General features: G+C 39.1%; 1 protein-coding gene across 1 annotated transcript in view; it reads right to left on the minus strand.

The window, feature by feature from the left end:
* Window positions 1-17922, minus strand: part of LOC123516667 (dynein axonemal heavy chain 5-like) — a gene marked incomplete at its 5' end in the record, with an annotated part of 331873 nt that overhangs the window by 150046 nt on the left and 163905 nt on the right. The window contains 2 exons of the mRNA XM_045276268.1: window positions 2881-3066; window positions 3183-3379. Of these exons, the coding sequence (XP_045132203.1) occupies window positions 2881-3066; window positions 3183-3379 (383 nt within the window). The remainder of the gene's footprint in view (window positions 1-2880; window positions 3067-3182; window positions 3380-17922) is intronic.

Raw genomic sequence — 17922 nt, forward strand, 5'->3', positions numbered from 1 at the left:
TATAAACATTAAATATGTACATGAATATGGCATAATATTAATATATTAAGGAATATCCAAATTTATCTACATAAGGTGACACAAGACACAACATTTGTGTTAACATGCTTGCTTTATGCTGCACCTGTTATGAGGCTTAGTCTAAGAATCCTACATTTAGTGTTACAGTGAGTTTTTGGTATCATGACAACACTTACTGAGATGGAAGCTATTGTTTGTAATACATTAAACATGTCAGGAGGAATTTAAGAGGGACTGTTATGAGAAATGTCATATAATTCTCCTGACAGTGTTTGTCAAGAGAAATACTTATGGTCCCATTTTTGCCAAGGGCTGTATTGTTATACCTCAACACTTACTGAGATGGAAGCTATTGTTTGTAATACATTAAACATGTCAGGAGGAATTTAAGAGGGACTGTTATGAGAAATGTCATATAATTCTCCTGACAGTGTTTGTCAAGAGAAATACTTATGGTCCCATTTTTGCCAAGGGCTGTATTGTTATACCTCAAGCTCGAGCATTGTCCATGATTTTCAAGTTGCTGTTATTCTAAAGACAAAGTACATAGACTGAGCGAGCATGGGCAACTCTCTCTACAACGAAGCAGCTTTTTCTTCTTTGGGTATTCCATGTTTATAGACATTATTTATTGCAGACAACTTTACATCTTTATTTATGCTTGGTTTATCCCCCACCAGGACCCACATGACACAAGCAAAAGTACATATCTTGTCTGGCAGGCTGTGAGTGGGTCATGGCGGGGTCAGGGTTTAGGGGGAGTGTAGGTGTGGCAGGGTAGCGGTGAGGTGGTGTGGACTGACACCTGGCATGGCATGACACAACAATAAAGGGCAGCACCGAGTTTGCTTCATCATCATCCTCATCTTCATCAACAAGGGAGCGAGGTGTGTCAGTGGGAGTGAGGGTGTTGGTGGTATCATCTGGTGTCCGGGTGCGTCCCCACACCGAGGAACGTCTCCGCCGTCGCTGCAGATAGGTGTCATCCTCCACATCATCTCCATCAGGAAGCTGACCCTCCAGGAGGCCAAGTGCCTGCCACCACCAGCCAAGTCGACATGAGGTCTGAGGCTGCATGTCCACTAGTGTGCACACGCAACCTACCAGTATCTTGAAAGCACTCACTTGATATCGCCTAAACAAATTATTGTTTTATCAAAGGAATTCCATGTTGCATCTTGACAATGGTTACACTTCACTGGTGATGTACAAGGTTGCAACAGGACAAGTCTAAGCTTTTGGTAATTTAGTAGATGTCTTATCTAATAATTCAGGGCACCATCTCCATTTTACTAGGGTTTAAGGACTAAAGTAACATATAACTAAACTACTCAGCAAGATTTGGGACAAAGACTGGCACACACAACACTGAACATAAATACAATAAGACAAAGAATAAACATAAATACACAAGTAAAAAAATTTCATGGAAAATTATGCTTAAAGAATATATGGAGCTTTGAGAATAAGACATTTTCTCAGTTTCTATCTTGCCTTGTACATTGAAATGTGTTTTCAAAGAAATTTAGCTTTTATTCTATGCAAAAGGAACATTTCACAGTGATACTTAACATCATGTTTGTCATAAAGATAGAACGGAAACCGTACAATGTCCTTCGGGCATTGCAACAAATTTACTGAGTTTGTTTAATCTAAAAGGAATATTTATCATTGCATAAAATGTTTTAAAGAGAAAAAGAGATGATTAAAACAAATATAAAAAAAAGCTGTGACTTGTGTGTAACTATGTAAATGCTATTAATTAAAGCTATTAATATAATAGATATGAGAAACCCTAGACACAATATGCTTAAAAAAAAAAAAAAAAAAATATATATATATATATATATATATATATATATATATATATATATATATATATATATATATATATATATACACACCTATCAACCTTACTTATATGTGGTGGAGAGGGATTAACACCATTCTTTCTCTTCTACAGCAAGTGTATATATACACACACACACACACACACACACACACACACACACACACACACACACACACACACACACACACACACACACACACACACACATACACACACACACACGAGCATAAAGCCCAGGCCCTGTAAAACTACAACTAGGTAAAATACACACAGACAAAACTGACCTTCCCCTTTTGAAAGACAGCTTTTCAACTTAACATTGCATCTATTATCTACCATGTGAACAAAAGACAACCCCATGCAATGCTTCTACGGTACCTGGTCCAGGAATTGGATTCCCGACCTGTCTACCGTGAGTTAAACCTATTTGCATCACTATCCCATCCAGTAATAGCTGCCTTTGTCCCTTCATTTTCTTGTGTTGAGTTGGCTCTTAATCCCTCTCATAATGAAGTAATACTAAAAAAACATATTAGAAATAAATCTGAATACATCTATGTTAAAATATTACTTACTGATACTCTCAATATTGGATCTACACCTCAATTCCTTGCTTGTAAGAAGCTTTTTACATACTTACAACCGAAAATATAACAAATGTGAAGAATATTTTTATAGTAAAAGTAAAAGCATTATCCCATCTTACAGCTCATGCATAATGTTTTCTTAAGTTATTACCTTTCTCTTCACTTATTTCACTGATCTTTTAGCATAATGGGAAGGAAAGCTGATTATACAAGTAATGGACATGACCTGTCTCACACCTCATATAAACTAATGCACTAACTTATTCTGCATTTGATTAATTACTTAATAGAGGTCTCATGACCATGGTTATTTTCAAATTCACTGAAATAAAAATTACTCTTAATATCGTATCTACATGTAAGATTACTAGTTCAACACCCAATTGCTTTCCTTATCAACAGACAGCCTTCACAATTCACCTGAGTAATGATGTTGACCTCCAGGACAGGCAAACAGAAGCGCACATTCTGCTTAGCCCATGTGAAGAGTGCGGGAAAAGTTTTGGAGAAAAGTTCAGTGAGGACTCCTTGTTCATGGTGGGGCCGTGTTCTTAGCCAAGCCTGAAGCAAAGGCTGCCAGTCCAACCCTGATGAACTCATGTATACCTGTGGAAAGTAATTAACTATATTCTCTCTTCTTTCTTATTTTGAATAAATGGCCTTTATCTAATACCAAGGGAGACATAGACACAGTACAACTCAAAATAGTGCATGTAACTTACCATGCCATTCCTAGAGACAGTGGCAGGGGAAGCATTGTCAATGTTGGAGGGTTCAAAGATGACCTTACATGTTGGAGACATAGGGATACGATCTCCATTAGCAAGCGTCAAAGTGCGGTTGTCATCCAGGACTGAGTTGAGATTCTCAATCCATATGGCATCAACAGGACCATCCAAAACCAGCCACACATGTTCCCCTATAATAATGGATAATGGACAAACCATCAAGATGGGAAGGAAAGGCTGTGTTGCCTGGATATCACTGTAACTAATATTTCTAAGATTCTATACAACAGAAATGATTCCACATCAAGGTAGTGGAGTTGTGTTAGCAAACACAAACATTGCAAATCATGATCAAAAGTTTTTGTCAAATAATTGCTTCATTAGATCCTAATCTGAAATTAATAATAAAAATTTACAGCTGTTATATTAGTGCCTATAGCCAACCATTACAGTGTAAAAGTTCATTAATACAATAAGCTATTACACTTATGCATTCTAGAATCCACTTTGGAGGTTTTTACTGCATTGGTGCTTGATAAAAATCACTAGGCCTTTCATTATATATATATATATATATATATATATATATATATATATATATATATATATATATATATATATATATATATATATATACATTAAGAGTGTATATAGGCAGGAGTCTTTCTCTTATACTCACTTCGTTAAAAGTGATTGCCAGCTGGGCATTTATTATTTTCTTGTATATATTTTCTTTCTCTCTTATGATGGTCTTATTCTCTTTATTGAGTCTTTGTATGACTTCGCCGAAGTAAGTCACTGTCTACTAGATCGCGATTTCGGGTTGCTTAACCCTTCCTCAGTAGCAAGTTTCTCTTTTGGTGTTGTCAGATGGGAATGTCGTCAATGTATCTGCAGTAAATGTCCGGCTTTCCGGTATTCCTGAACACTTCTTCTTCCACACATCCCATGAAGAAGTTTGCCATGAGTACTCCTAGTGGGGAACCCATTGCTACTCCATCAATTTGGCAGTATTTGTTCCCACGGGGGCAGATGAAGGGCGCTTCCTTAGTGCAACACTGAAGTAGTTTGCGGAGTACGGCTTCAGGGATGGTTATGTTGGGTGTGGAGTTGTCATGGTACACTCGCTGGATGATGTATTCAATGGTACGGTCGACTGGAACGTTTGTGAAAAGTGATTCTATGTCGAGTGAAGCTATCTGTCCTTCTGAGTTGTTATTACTGAGGATGTCAATAAAGTCGGTGGCAGACCTGGGGCAGTAGTTATTAGGTATGTAAGGTGTGAGGAGGGAGCATCGGGTTTTAGAGCTAAGACCCTTTCATTAAGCCTTTTACTGTACTATGATGAACTCTCGCTTTGTTTACTCTCAATGGCAGCTCAAGTCAGGGATTAAACTTGTTATAATTGGTTCGCTTAACGAAAATTTGCTTAACGAAGGGTTTTTTAGGAACGTAACCCCTTCATTAAGCGGGGTTTGCCTGTATGTGTGTGTGTGTTTCACTGTTTGATCTGCTGCAGTCTCTGACGAGACAGCCAGACGTTACCCTACGGAACGAGCTCAGAGCTCATTATTTCCGATCTTGGGATAGGTCTGAGACCAGATACACACCACACACCGGGACAACAAGGTCACAACTCCTCGATTTACATCCCGTACCTACTCACTGCTAGGTGAACAGGGGCTACACGTGAAAGGAGACACACCCAAATATCTCCACCCGGCCGGGGAATCGAACACCGGCCCTCTGGCTTGTGAAGCCAGCGCTCTAACCACTGAGCTACCGGGCCGTGTATTTACCTAATTGTATTTACCTAATTGTAACATACGGGAAAAGAGCTATGCTCGTGTTGTCCCGTCTCCATATCTATTAATGTCCAGCTTTTTCTTAAAATCATGAATATTCCTTGCGTTGACCACTTCCACGTCTAAACTATTCCATGCTTCCACCCTTCTATGAGGGAAGCTATATTTTTTCACATCTCTCCTATAAGTGGCCATTTTTAGTTTTTTCCCATGCCCTCTCGACATTCTTTCATTCCACATACACAGATCTTCCCTATCCATTTTTTCCATGCCAATCATCACTCTGTATATTGCTATCAGGTCTCCCTTTCTTCTGTTTTCCAGGGTCGGAAGTTGCATTCTTTTCAGTCTGTCTTCATAAGTCAAATCTCTTAAGTCAGGCACCATTTTTGTTGCAGCCCTCTGTACTTTCTCTAGTTTCCTTATGTGTTTCTTTAAGTTCGAGCCCACTGTATTGTTGCATATTCAAGCCTCGGTCTTATCATTGCAGTAATTATTTTCTTCATCATTTCTTCATCTAAATATACGAACGCCACTCTTATGTTCCTCAATAAGTTCAATACTTCTCCAATTATTTTGTTTATATGTCTCTCTGGCGATAGGTCATTGGTAATTGTCACCCCAAGGTCTTTTTCTTCATGACTGGTTTTATGTCTTCATTTCCTATCTTGTACATACTCCTGATTCTTCTTTCACTCTTGCCAAACTCTATTTTCTTGCATTTTGTCGTGTTGAACTCCATTTGCCATGTACAGCTCCATTTCCATATTCTGTCCAAGTCTTCCTGGAGTAGTTCGCAATCTTTGTCACATCTCACTTTTCTTAACAATTTTGCATCGCCTGCAAATAGGCTCACATAACTGGACACCCCATCCACCATGTCATTTATGTAGACCGCGAACATTACTGGTGCCAACACTGATCCCTGTGGAACTCCACTCTCCACCAAGCCCCATTCTGATGGTCTGTCCTTAATTATTGTTCTCATTTCTCTTCCTACCAAAAAGTCTTCCATCCATTTTAGTAAACTGCCATGCACTCCTCCTACCATTTCAAGTTTCCAGATCAGTCTCCGGTGTGGTACCTTATCAAAGGCCTTTTTTAAATCCAGATATATTCCATCAGCCCAACCATCTCTTTCCTGTATTACATCTATCACCCTCGAATAGTAACATATCAGGTTTGTCGTGCATGAACGCCCTTTTCTAAAACCAAATTGACACTCACAAAGTATGTCATTTTTCTCCAAGAAGTCTGTCCATCTATTCTTCACCACCCTCTCACACATCTTAGCTACCACACTTGTAAGTGACACTGGTCTATAGTTCAATGGGTCTCTCTTGTTACCTGATTTATAGATTGGGACAATGTTAGCTCTTTTCCAGTCTTGGGGCACTACACCTTCCCTTAATGAGGCATCAATTACTTCACAAACTTTTTCTGCCAGTTGCTCCCTGCATTCTCTTAAAATCCATCCTGATACCCCATCAGGTCCCACAGCTTTTCTCACTTCTAAACTCCCCATCATATTCTTGATCTCCTCCACAGTTACTTGAAACTCCTTCATAATCCCTTTCTGTTCCATTACCAGTGGTTTGTCAAAAGCAGTCTCCTTTGTGAATACCTTCCGAAAGCATCCATTCATAGCCTCTGCCATTTCCTGGGATCTTCACTGCATACTCCATTTACTTCTAAACTTTCAATACTTTCTCTATTTTTGATGTTGTTGTTCACATGTCTGTAAAAAGCCTTGGTTGGTCTTTACATTTATCAATTATATCCTTTTCTTGTTTCTTTCTTTCTTCTCTTCTAATCAACACATATTCATTTCTTGCTCTTTTGTAACTTTCCCACTGCTTAATCCGTCTTTTCCTTCTCCACCTCTTCCATGCATCCTCTTTTCTTGTTCTAGCCTTTTCACATCTATCGTTAAACCAGTCCTGCTTTCCAACTTCTCTATGTTGTCTTATTGGTACAAATTTTTCTCACCTTCTTTGTATATTTTTATAAATTCCTTCCACTTTTCATTTGCTCCTTAGCACTCTTGAATTTCATCCAATTTGTCTCTTGAAAGAATTTCTTTAGGTTTCCAAAATCTGTCTTGGCATAATTCCATCTTCCCACTTTATATTCTTCATTTCTTCTAGATTTCTCTTCATCTATCACCTTGAACTCCAAAACTGCATGATCACTCTTTGCTAAAGGGCACTCCACCCTCATCTCCTCAATGACCATTGGCTCTGTACTAAAGACCAAGTCCAGTCTTGACGATGCTCCCTCTCCTCCAAACCTAGTATCTTCTTTGACCCACTGAGTTAACACATTTTCCATTGCCAGTGTCAATAGTGTATTTCCCATGTTGTCTCTGATCCTTCCATTGACCAGTCCTCCCAACACACCTCTTTACAATTAAAATCTCCCATCATTATAGTTCGTTCACAGCCACCCAACATTTCTTCCAGACATGTTCCTGTATCACTTATCATTTCTTCATATTCCTGTACTGACCATGCATTTGTCTTAGGTGGTACGTACACCACTATGTAGTGCCTCTTTTTCCTTCATTAGTTTCTGCTCTGATCTTTAGCACTTCTGCCTTTCCCATACCTTCTTTCACTTGATCCACCTTTATATCTTTTTAACCAGCAACATCACTCCTCCTCCCATCTTACCTACTCTATTTCTTTTCCAAACATTATATTTCCTTCTCCAACCATCATCAGGTCTTCTCCTCTCTCAGTTTTGTTTCAGTAAGACCCACAATATCTGGGTTCTTGTCCTCAAGTAATCGTTGAGTTCTAAAATCCCGATATCACTCCATTTATGTTGGAATACATTACATTCCGCTCATACGTAAGTTTCTTTAGTCCTTTCTTGCTGTACTTTTCTGGGTTATGAACCACTTCCTCAGTCTCATATCCAAGATTCTCCAGAAAAACTCTTTCTTCTCCTCTTCTGTCCTCTCTTCATTTTTTTCAAAGCCTCCTTTCTCAACTCATTTAACATTTCTCTTTCCTTTTCACCGAGATCTCTTCTCAACCAAATCTTCCTTGTTGTTTCCTGCTGGGCTAGCCTCCATGACTTCTCCACCAATTCATCTACATCCTTTTGTGACTTAAGTTTGATTCTTATTGGCCTCATACCTTCTCTTGTGAACTTTCCAATTCTATGGAAGTCCTCTATTTCTTGTACTAGGTCTTTTCCCTCCTCCTGCACCACATTAATGATATTATTTATCACCTTTTTTATGTTTTTCTCTCTCTCCATTTTACTCGGTGTCTTATCCTCCTCCACACCAAATATCACCACACATCTCTTTTTGTCTACAGTTTCCCTCACCAATGTCTCATTTGATTTAATAACCTTCACCACTTTCTCAGCAATCTTCTCTTCTATGATCTGTTGATCTATAATTTCAGCAAGGCCCAAAGTTTTCTCCCCAGACTCTTTGATTTCCTTTTCCAGACTTGCAACTTTGTAATTTACCTCCTTTCTTTCCACTTCCTGACTTTTTTTCCATTCAGCCTGCTTCTCCATCACTTTTCCTAGAGATTCTCCACATTTTTCGCAATTCACTTTAATTAGCTTAACTTCCTCTTTCAGTGCTTCATTTTCCTTCTTCATATCGGCACACTCTTTCATTACATGTGTGTGTGTGTGTGTATTTACCTAATTTACCTAATTGTAACATACGGGAAAAGAGCTACGCTTGTGTTGTCCCGTCTCCATATCTATTAATGTCCAGCTTTTTCTTAAAATCATGAATATTCCTTGCGTTGACCACTTCCACGTCTAAACTATTCCATGCTTCTACCCTTCTATGAGGGAAGCTATATTTTTTCACATCTCTCCTATAAGTGGCCATTTTTAGTTTTTTCCCATGCCCTCTCGACATTCTTTCATTCCACATACACAGATCTTCCCTATCCATTTTTTCCATGCCAATCATCACTCTGTATATTGCTATCAGGTCTCCCCTTTCTCTTCTGTTTTCCAGGGTCGGAAGTTGCATTCTTTTCAGTCTGTCTTCATAAGTCAAATCTCTTAAGTCAGGCACCATTTTTGTTGCAGCCCTCTGTACTTTCTCTAGTTTCCTTATGTGTTTCTTTAAGTTCGGAGCCCACTGTATTGTTGCATATTCAAGCCTCGGTCTTATCATTGCAGTAATTATTTTCTTCATCATTTCTTCATCTAAATATACGAACGCCACTCTTATGTTCCTCAATAAGTTCAATACTTTGTGTGTGTGTGTGTGTGTGTGTGTATTTACCTAATTGTATTTACCTAATTGTAACATACGGGAAAAGAGCTATGCTCATGTTGTCCCGTCTCCATATCTATTAATGTCCAGCTTTTTCTTAAAATCATGAATATTCCTTGCGTTGACCACTTCCACGTCTAAACTATTCCATGCTTCCACCCTTCTATGAGGGAAGCTATATTTTTTCACATCTCTCCTATAAGTGGCCATTTTAGTTTTTTCCCATGCCCTCTCGACATTCTTTCATTCCACATACACAGATCTTCCCTATCCATTTTTCCATGCCAATCATCACTCTGTATATTGCTATCAGGTCTCCTTTCTCTTCTGTTTTCCAGGGTCGGAAGTTGCATTCTTTTCAGTCTGTCTTCATAAGTCAAATCTCTTAAGTCAGGCACCATTTTGTTGCAGCCCTCTGTACTTTCTCTAGTTTCCTTATGTGTTTCTTTAAGTTTGAGCCCACTGTATTGTTGCATATTCAAGCCTTGGTCTTATCATTGCAGTAATTATTTTCTTCATCATTTCTTCATCTAAATATATGAACGCCACTCTTATGTTCCTCAATAAGTTCAATACTTCTCCAATTATTTTGTTTATATGTCTCTCTGGCGATAGGTCATTGGTAATTGTCACCCCAAGGTCTTTTCTTCATGACTGGTTTTATGTCTTCATTTCCTATCTTGTACATACTCCTGATTCTTCTTTCACTCTTGCCAAACTCTATTTTCTTGCATTTTGTCGTGTTGAACTCCATTTGCCATGTACAGCTCCATTTCCATATTCTGTCCAAGTCTTCCTGGAGTAGTTCGCAATCTTTGTCACATCTCACTTTTCTTAACAATTTTGCATCGTCTGCAAATAGGCTCACATAACTGGACACCCCATCCACCATGTCATTTATGTAGACCGCGAACATTACTGGTGCCAACACTGATCCCTGTGGAACTCCACTCTCCACCAAGCCCCATTCTGATGGTCTGTCCTTAATTATTGTTCTCATTTCTCTTCCTACCAAAAGTCTTCCATCCATTTTAGTAAACTGCCATGCACTCCTCCTACCATTTCAAGTTTCCAGATCAGTCTCCGGTGTGGTACCTTATCAAAGGCCTTTTTTAAATCCAGATATATTCCATCAGCCCAACCATCTCTTTCCTGTATTACATCTATCACCCTCGAATAGTAACATATCAGGTTTGTCGTGCATGAACGCCCTTTTCTAAAACCAAATTGACACTCACAAAGTATGTCATTTTTCTCCAAGAAGTCTGTCCATCTATTCTTCACCACCCTCTCACACATCTTAGCTACCACACTTGTAAGTGACACTGGTCTATAGTTCAATGGGTCTCTCTTGTTACCTGATTTATAGATAGATTGGGACAATGTTAGCTCTTTTCCAGTCTTGGGGCACTACACCTTCCCTTAATGAGGCATCAATTACTTCACAAACTTTTTCTGCCAGTTGCTCCCTGCATTCTCTTAAAATCCATCCTGATACCCCATCAGGTCCCACAGCTTTTCTCACTTCTAGACTCCCCATCATATTCTTGATCTCCTCCACAGTTACTTGAAACTCCTTCATAATCCCTTTCTGTTCCATTACCAGTGGTATGTCAAAAGCAGTCTCCTTTGTGAATACCTTCCGAAAGCATCCATTCATAGCCTCTGCCATTTCCCTGGGATCTTCACTGCATACTCCATTTACTTCTAAACTTTCAATACTTTCTCTATTTTTGATGTTGTTGTTCACATGTCTGTAAAAAGCCTTGGTTGGTCTTTACATTTATCAATTATATCCTTTTCTTGTTTCTTTCTTTCTTCTCTTCTAATCAACACATATTCATTTCTTGCTCTTTTGTAACTTTCCCACTGCTTAATCCGTCTTTTCCTTCTCCACCTCTTCCATGCATCCTCTTTTCTTGTTCTAGCCTTTTCACATCTATCGTTAAACCAGTCCTGCTTTCCAACTTCTATGTTGTCTTATTGGTACAAATTTTTGCTCACCTTCTTTGTATATTTCTATAAATTCCTTCCACTTTTCATTTGCTCCCTTAGCACTCTTGAATTTCATCCAATTTGTCTCTTGAAAGAATTTCTTTAGGTTTCCAAAATCTGTCTTGGCATAATTCCATCTTCCCACTTTATATTCTTCATTTCTTCTAGATTTCTCTTCATCTATCACCTTGAACTCCAAAACTGCATGATCACTCTTTGCTAAAGGGCACTCCACCCTCATCTCCTCAATGACCATTGGCTCTGTACTAAAGACCAAGTCCAGTCTTGACGATGCTCCCTCTCCTCCAAACCTAGTATCTTCTTTGACCCACTGAGTTAACACATTTTCCATTGCCAGTGTCAATAGTGTATTTCCCATGTTGTCTCTGATCCTTCCATTGACCAGTCCTCCCAACACACCTCTTTACAATTAAAATCCCCCATCATTATAGTTCGTTCACAGCCACCCAACATTTCTTCCAGACATGTTCCTGTATCACTTATCATTTCTTCATATTCCTGTACTGACCATGCATTTGTCTTAGGTGGTACGTACACCACTATGTAGTGCCTCTTTTTCCTTCATTAGTTTCTGCTCTGATCTTTAGCACTTCTGCCTTTCCCATACCTTCTTTCACTTGATCCACCTTTATATCTTTTTAACCAGCAACATCACTCCTCCTCCCATCTTACCTACTCTATTTCTTTTCCAAACATTATATTTCCTTCTCCAACCATCATCAGGTCTTCTCCTCTCTCAGTTTTGTTTCAGTAAGACCCACAATATCTGGGTTCTTGTCCCTCAAGTAATCGTTGAGTTCTAAAATCCCCGATATCACTCCATTTATGTTGGAATACATTACATTCCGCTCATACGTAAGTTTCTTTAGTCCTTTCTTACTGTACTTTTCTGGGTTATGAACCACTTCCTCAGTCTCATATCCAAGATTCTCCAGAAAAACTCTTTCTTCTCCTCTTCTGTCCTCTCTTCATTTTTTTTCAAAGCCTCCTTTCTCAACTCATTGTATTTACCTAATTGTATTTACCTAATTGTAACATACGGGAAAAGAGCTATGCTCGTGTTGTCCCGTCTCCATATCTATTAATGTCCAGCTTTTTCTTAAAATCATGAATATTCCTTGCGTTGACCACTTCCACGTCTAAACTATTCCATGCTTCCACCCTTCTATGAGGGAAGCTATATTTTTTCACATCTCTCCTATAAGTGGCCATTTTTAGTTTTTTCCCATGCCCTCTCGACATTCTTTCATTCCACATACACAGATCTTCCCTATCCATTTTTTCCATGCCAATCATCACTCTGTATATTGCTATCAGGTCTCCCTTTCTCTTCTGTTTTCCAGGGTCGGAAGTTGCATTCTTTTCAGTCTGTCTTCATAAGTCAAATCTCTTAAGTCAGGCACCATTTTGTTGCAGCCCTCTGTACTTTCTCTAGTTTTCTTATGTGTTTCTTTAAGTTCGAGCCCACTGTATTGTTGCATATTCAAGCCTCGGTCTTATCATTGCAGTAATTATTTTCTTCATCATTTCTTCATCTAAATATACGAACGCCACTCTTATGTTCCTCAATAAGTTCAATACTTCTCCAATTATTTTGTTTATATGTCTCTCTGGCGATAGGTCATTGGTAATTGTCACCCCAAGGTCTTTTTCTTCATGACTGGTTTTATGTCTTCATTTCCTATCTTGTACATACTCCTGATTCTTCTTTCACTCTTGCCAAACTCTATTTTCTTGCATTTTGTCGTGTTGAACTCCATTTGCCATGTACAGCTCCATTTCCATATTCTGTCCAAGTCTTCCTGGAGTAGTTCGCAATCTTTGTCACATCTCACTTTTCTTAACAATTTTGCATCGTCTGCAAATAGGCTCACATAACTGGACACCCCATCCACCATGTCATTTATGTAGATCGCGAGCAAGAAGAAAGCCTTGTGCAGTGAGACCGTAGGAGAAGGGGAAGCAAGCACTTAGCAAGATCAGTAGAACAGTCAGCATGAAAATAGCAATAAAAGATAAAAAGAGATGCAACATTTCAGCAGTGAGAAAGAGGCTGAAGACAGTCAGTCAGAAGAGGGGAGTTGATGAAATGAAAAGCTTTTGATTTCACCCTATCTAATAGAACTGTGTGAGTGTAACCCCCAAACATGCGAAGAGTACTCCATACAAGGATGGATAAGTCCCTTGTATAGAGTTAGCAGTAAGAAGGGCGAAAAAAACTGGCGGAGACACCTCAGAATGCCTAACTTCTTACAAGCTGTTTTAGCAAAAGATGAGATGTTAAGTTTCCTGTTAAAATCATGAGTAAAGGACAGATCGAGGATATTAAGAGTAAAAGAGGGAGACAGTTGAGTGTCACTGAAGAAGAGGGGACAGTTGTCTGGAAGGTTGTGTCAAGTTGATAGATGGAGGAATTGAGTTTTTGAGGCATTGAACACTACTAAGTCTTCTCTGCCTCTATAAGAAATCTTAGAAAGATCAGTAATCAGGCATTCTGTGGTGTCCCTGCATGATTTGTTGACTTCCTGAAGGGTTGGTCATCTCTGAAAGGACATGGAAATATGTAGGGTGGTATTACCAGTGTAGGAGTGGATAGGGCAAGAAGTTTGGTTAAGATCATTAACAAATAATAGAAAGAGAGTGGGTGACAAGACAGAACCTTGAGGAACATAACTATAAATAGATTTAGGAGAAGAGGAGTGGCCATCTACCACAGCTGCAATAGAATGGTTGGAGAGGAAACTCAAGATAAAATAGCAGAGAGAAGGATAGAAGTCATAGGATGGCAGTTTTGAAATCAAAGCTTTGGGTCAGACTATATCAAAAGCTTTTGATATGTCTAACGCTACAGCAAAAGTTTCACCAAAATTTCTAAAAGAGGATGACTAAGACTCAGTAAAGAAAGCCAGAAGATAACCAGAAGAGAGACCTTGATGGAGGCCATACTAGCAATCAGATAGAAGATTGTAAAGTGATAGATGTTTAATAATCTTCCTATTAAGGATATATTAAAAAACTTTGGACAAGCAAGAGATTAATTCTATAGGATGGTAGTTTGAGGGATTAGAATGGTCACCATTTTTAGGAACAGGCTGAATGTAGGCAAACTTCCAGCAAGAAGGAAAGGTAGAAGTTGACAGACATAGTTGAAAGAGTTTGGCCAGGCAAGGTGCAAGCCTGGATGCACAGTTTTTGAGAACAATAGGAGGGACCCCATCAGGTCCATAAGCCTTCCAAAGATTTAGGCCAGCAAGGGCATAGAAAACATCATTACAAAGAACTTTGATTGAAGGGATGAAACAGTCAGAGGGAGGAGGAGAGGGAAGGATAAGCCCAGAATCATCCAAGGTGGAGTTATTAGCAAAGGTTTGAGAGAAGAGTTCAGCTTTAGAGACAGATGAGATGGCAGTGGTGCCACCAGGATAAAATAAAGTAAAGATGAAGAAGTAAAGTTATTGGGGATGTTATTGGCCAGATGCCAGAAGTCTCAAGGGTAGTTAGAGTTTCAAAGATTTTGACATTTTCTATTTACGAAGGAGTGTTTGGCAAGATGAATAACAGACCTGGCATGATTCTGGGCAGAAATATAAAGTGTATGAGATTCAGGAGATGGAAAGCTCAAGTACTTTTTGTGGGCAACCTCTATCATGTATAGGACAAAAATAGTCTGTGTTAAACCAAGGTTTAGGTTTAGATTGAAAAAAAATGAGGAATGTACGTCACCATGCCAGACACTACCACCTCTGTTATATGTTCAGCACCTCTGCTTTGGGGGATCCTGAAGAGGGATTGGAGAAATAGGACAAGATACAGAAATGAGATTGTGATCAGAGGAGCCCAATGGGTAACATCATAAGCTGAAGGATTAAAAGTAAGGAAAAGATCAAGAATGTTGGGATAAGAGTAGGGTGTTGCACCTGTTACTCTAGATTGTGAAGGATAGCAGAGTTGAGGGTTAGTTCACTAAGATGGTCAGTGAAGAGAGAGGAAAGCCAAAGCTGGAGGTAAACATTAAAATCTCCAAGGATGGCGATCTTTGCAAAAGGATAGAAGGACAGAATGTCCTCCAATTTGGAAGTTATATAATCAAAGAATTAACTCTAGTCAGAGGAATTAGGGGAGAGATAGACAGCACAGATAAATTAGTTAGAAAGTGACTATTATTGGTGGAAAACTCAGACACAACATCTAGCTTTAGAATGAAAATGAGGATAGAGAAAGTATGAGGGAACACAGAAGTGTCTACGGTCAATTGCCTCAGACAACTGTGTTTCGGTGAGAAAAAGATGACGTTTAGTAGAGGCGAGGTGGTGTTCTACAGATTGAAAATTAGATCTAAAACTACGAATGTTGCAGAAGTTAATGAAGAAAAAGTTGAGGGAGCTGTTAGACATTTTGGGTTGCTACCGAGAGAGCAGTCTAACCTGGGGACATTTCTGGTCCCCTCCCCAGAAGGGGACTCTGAAGCTGGATTTGGAGTCGCCATTTTTCTTATTTTGAATTTTAAGTGAAGGGTGTGTGTGTGGTAAGTGCTTGTAGTTTAGTGTGAAGAAGGAGGCCTTTAGAGGGCAGGCTGTGACTGTCCCCTTGAGTTGTGAGCCACAAAACTGAACTAGCTTTAATGGAAAATTTAAAACAACCCCTGAACTAGTGTTATTAGACCTCGTTTCAGTAGGTATTTAAAATGATAATTAGACACCTAACTATATATATATATATATATATATATATATATATATATATATATATATATATATATATATATATATATATATATATATATATATATATACATATATATATATATACAGTAAGGTCTCGGTTTATGTCAGAGTTACGTTCCTGAAACATGACGTCAGTCGATTTTGTACGTAACTCGAGTTTCCATACATTTCAAAGCATATTATCGAGTTTTCAACCAATCATTGTTTATGGTCATTCAGGTAAGTTAAATGTTATATTGTTATATTATTTACAACTATGTAGGAATATGAAACACAAGCTTGTTTTTGTTGTTGATTAGGGCCACGAACGCGAAGGACTGTAGGTTGCCGAGAGGGGTGGACGCCTGAGGCCGCCAGGAGGGTGGGCAGGTCGAATGTTGTGACGCCCACAGAGCGGACAGCTGGGAGCGTAGTGCAGTGCGGTGGGAGTAGAAGCATGGGCAGCGGGGCAGGAAATGCAATAGGAAAGGGCAATAGGGATCAGCAGACAGGCGCAGACGGTGCAAGTCAGCTGTGAGTGTTGTGTGGCCCAGGCGAAGGCTCCGGAGTTGTTATTGTTGTGATGGGTGTGCGAGCCCTCAAGGTTGTCAACCTCCCCATTGTCATGGTAATGGGCTTCCCATTTTCTTCTTCTCTCCCTCACACACAGCTGCTGCCTCCCTTCTCATGTCTTTTAATTATGTCCTCTTTTTCTTGTAGCATAATGGTTTTCCTTTTCTTAGCATCACTGCTGTCACTTAAAAGTTTTCTCTTTGGTGCCATTGAGCAAGATACTAAGAACTTGAGTCAGTAAACGCAAAAGTAGGATAACACTCTTGCCAGGGGCGATGGTGTGGTGGAAGTGAGGCAGGGTGTTATTGTATTCAAGCGTGAGGCGGGCGGTGTGGCGGGCAACCACCAACAATAACAATAAATCCCGCACTTTACGATTTATAAATTTTCAATTTTCTTAATCTTAAATTGCCTTATAGTGGACTGACGTAACTACGAGTTTGACGTAACTCGAGACCATCGTAGCCCGGGACTTTACTGTATATATATATATATATATATATATATATATATATATATATATATATATATATATATATATACAGGCAACCCTGTTTAACGAAGGGGTTACGTTCCTAAAAAACACTTCGTTAAGCGAAACTTCGTTAAGCGAACCGATTATAACAAGTTTAACCCCTGATTTAAACTTCCATTGAGAGTAAACAAAGCGAGAGTGCATCATAGTACAGTAAAAGGTTTAATGAAAGTAAAAATTATGAAGTTAAATATTTAGGTAGTTTAATTTAAGTCATTACAATGTACACTAATGTATGTATGTACGTAACTTTATAATGTTGATGATCTTAACTTTATGAAGGGATGGAGAGTGAAACGGGAAATACACTAACCGGCAACCCGTAGAATGTAAACAAAGTGTGCATCATGGTACCGCATACAAAACTTATGTACCACATTTCCACAAGGCTTTCCATTTTATCTATTGTAGAGTCACGAGTTCTGGTGGTTCTTTTAGCTTGCAAGGAAGATGAGGTCTCACTAGCCTTCTTAATAGTCTCTTGACTTGAAAATAGTAGACAGTAGATGAAGTCAAGCCATGGTGGGAAGCAATGTTATTAGTTTTCTGGCCATTCTCTTGTCTGTGAATAATACCGAGCTTCACTTCGAGAGTAAGACACTTCCTGGCCTTCTTAGGAACGTTAGGCCACATTGCAAGGCGTTTTGGTGGTAAGTTGAACTAAGGAAGATGAGCTGCTGGTGACGCTGTTATGTTTTGACTGGGCAGTGAGTGGTGTGTGTGATCTTGATCTTGATCTTGATGCTACAGGTGACACAGAATTTCTTCTGAGTCAGGACTTTGTATCGGCAGAGCCTGTGTTGTCCACGAGAGGCTTGATCTTGAACTTTATTCTACAGGT

This window comes from Portunus trituberculatus, chromosome 41 (assembly GCF_017591435.1).
Source record: "Portunus trituberculatus isolate SZX2019 chromosome 41, ASM1759143v1, whole genome shotgun sequence".
NCBI classification, from domain to species: Eukaryota; Metazoa; Arthropoda; class Malacostraca; order Decapoda; family Portunidae; genus Portunus; species Portunus trituberculatus.